Source organism: Salvia hispanica, chromosome 5 (genome assembly GCF_029641045.1).
Source record: "Salvia hispanica isolate PSC_SH4W2 chromosome 5, Shi_PSC_v1, whole genome shotgun sequence".
NCBI lineage: Eukaryota > Viridiplantae > Streptophyta > Magnoliopsida > Lamiales > Lamiaceae > Salvia > Salvia hispanica.
Genome location: NC_142696.1, coordinates 8,459,453 through 8,462,492, shown reverse-complemented (window position 1 = coordinate 8,462,492; position 3,040 = coordinate 8,459,453). Strand labels below are relative to the sequence as shown.

Genomic DNA, 3,040 nt, shown 5'->3' with positions numbered 1-3,040 from the left:
TATCGATCTTACGATATATCGAAATATCGATACGATAATGATATTGATATTATCCATATCGAAAGTTCGATATATCGAAACTTTCGATACGATAACGATATGAAATATTTTCATATTGATATTTTCGATACGAAACACGATACAACGTTTTCGATTTATATCGTATCGACCCACCCCTAATCGATACTATAACCATAAATAAATTTAAATTGCTAAGGAAAACAGGAAAAGCATAGAGCTTAAAAAAATTACTACCAAAGAAATCGACAAACTTATCAAAAGAGAAAATAGTCGGTTCAAATTGATCGGAATTTAGTTTTTCTCACAAGTCGCAACCAAATCTTGATTGAGTTCATGTCTTACCAATGTCTAGACCTAGCTAGACGCCATGAAGAAAACAGACCATCAAAACGACGACTCCCACCTCGGCCCGCCTCAGCTCAAGCAGCTTATGTACAGAACCAATCTAGTCTAATCAAGAAGATGAATTTGGACCTAATATCCATGCAAATCATGCATTGGCCGACTGTGAAGGCAGTCTCGGGTGGTAGTGTTCGCCTTCATAAGTGACTATAAGCATCGCAGGATCTTGTAAGCATCGCTCCACATGTTTCCTAGCCGGGCACCCTCTCACGGTACTGCATTTGTAGTATCCCCTGCAGATTCAACCAAAAATTTCACTCAAGATTGCTCAAACTAAGTTGAATGATGAGAATCTAAGAAAAATGAAATAGCAACTCTTTGCAGATAACAGACAAGAGATGGATTCACTTTTCCATTTGAATATAGACGAAGATGCCAATGCCACATTACATCAACAAGGCCATAGAAACCAAAACCACTCATAACGCCTAAATTGTGAGATTATGGAAGTGTTGATTGAGGGAAACAACAAGTGGTAAATCATTTGGATCAACCAGTATACAAAAGCATCAAGAAATCAAAACATAATTCTATCCGCAATTTCGTAACCACATTATGACTACAAACTAAGTAATGACAGTTTGAATTGCTATCAAAGAATAGTAGAATACTATGCCGCGTTCTACAAAATAGGCCAAACAATCAAACCAATTACATGAAGAGTCTATCAAGCCATACCAACAATAAAACCAAAGACATGAAAAGTCTATGAAGCCATACCGAGGGTGAGGGGAGCCTTTGATCGGTTTCTGGCCATACTTCCTCCATGAGTACTCATCAGGTGGAATATCAGCTATCTTGTTACTGATTGCAGGAACTTTGATAGACCTTTTCACTCTATGCTTCCTGCGTAAAAAAACATCACTCAAATTAGACTAGATAGCAAATTCAATGCACCCAAAACCTAAATCAAGCACCTCTTCTTAGAGCAATGGCATCTACTACCACTTCCTCCACATTTGACACTTCCATCCTCTCCCCTCCCGGAACACCTCCTCTTATGATGAAGCGATGCCTGATCAGCAGACCGCGCTGCACCAATCAAACGGAAGGCGCTCCCATCCACATTAGCAATGCTCCCATCCACACTCAACGAGGAGATGAATGACCTAGTCGAGGACATTGTAGGGGTGCAAGAGGAGCTATCGAAGTTAAGGCTGATGCCACTATTGCTACACCTATACATAAGCTCAGCCTGCTGCTTCAACTTCTGCTGCTGCAAGAAATGGTAATTGGGCGGAAGTTTTTGCTGCGAGAGGCAGAGATTCTTGCCATGGGAGCTCAATTCCAAGCAAGGGTTTCCCAATGTGAGATAATTATTGGTATTGGATACAGATTCTTGCTGAAGCAGATGAAGGGGCTTTGGTTGTTGCTGATAATCATTGTTTTGGAGAATGGCGGTTTCAAGAAATATGTTTGGAGGTTGGGATTTCTTGCTCTTTCTCACTCTAGCATGCCCACAGCTTGAGTTGAGGAGAGAGACTACTTTCTTGAAACCCTGCACAGCCTCCCCTGTTTGTTGCACTAAATTTCTACTCAAATTTTGATCTTGAGCTTGGTTTAAGATGCTAAGCACTCTATGGCAGCTATCTACAGCTGCAATATTTGCCTTTTCAACCTCCTCCATCACCACAAATTACAAATTAAGAGAAATTATCCAAAACCCTAATCCCCAAAATTAGAAGGGGCAGCTTCCACCAAGACATGTGATGATAATTACAATAATTCCAAACACGATGACTCAATTTGAACAGAAGTAGAGACTGAAAACCCAAATGCAGTAACCAAAAGAATTAATCGTGGATGGGAAAAAGGAGGTTCATTTCGCAGAGTGCAAAATACCCAGATGAAATCAATCAATCAAACGTCAGGAGATAATCAAGCTGCAAACATCGGCTAAGATTAAAAAGCAAGAAAAAGAATAAGACCTTCAGTTCATAAAAATGGTGTGGATTAAACTAGATTCTTTGAATTTTCCGCTGTGTGTTACATTTATGGGATTGAAAGATGTGAAAGAGAAGACATTTTTGCATTGCTTTGGAATAGAATAGACACGACCCAGAAAACAAATTTTCAAAAAGGTGCAATCTTTGAAATATTTGTAGTGCTAAACTGGCAAATATTTATAGTGAAAGAACAATAAATGCGTAAATCTAGAGTGAGATGAAGGAATTTTATATCAGTCACCTTCACTTCATCCCCATTAATTTATCACATTTGGGATTTCTACAATAAAAGTAAATAGCTATAAATAGATTACATTGTTACTTATATACACTCCCCCTCCAATCTTATATTGATTTGTAATTGAGTCTGTAGTCACTTTATTCCAAAAAATAGTTTATTTTATTATTTTGTTCAGTTCATTGAAATTAATCTAGTTTTCTAATAAATTTTTCTACGCATATTCACTTATAATAATAATAATATAATTTCACTATTAGCTATCATTACTCTAACTATTTTTCTATTACTCTCGATTATTTTTCTAATCTTAGATTTGAAACTCATATTCTCGTTGTCCTTGAAAAATATGAACATTTAGTTCTATACGAGTTTTAATGTATAATTGGTAAAGTAAGAGAGAGATTAAAAAAAAAATTTAAATTATTGTTAG

General features: G+C 37.0%; 1 protein-coding gene across 1 annotated transcript; it reads right to left on the bottom strand.

Moving 5' to 3' along the window:
- Positions 1–272: 272 nt before the first annotated feature.
- On the bottom strand, positions 273–2,621 carry LOC125187059 (putative WRKY transcription factor 21). Its single transcript, XM_048083571.2, has 3 exons — positions 1,341–2,621; positions 1,144–1,269; positions 273–656 (listed from the first exon to the last, which is right to left on the bottom strand). The coding sequence occupies exons 1-3, from the start codon at positions 2,048–2,050 to the stop codon at positions 512–514; spliced, it is 981 nt and encodes a 326-aa protein (XP_047939528.1). The 5' UTR covers positions 2,051–2,621; the 3' UTR covers positions 273–511.
- Positions 2,622–3,040: the final 419 nt, after the last annotated feature.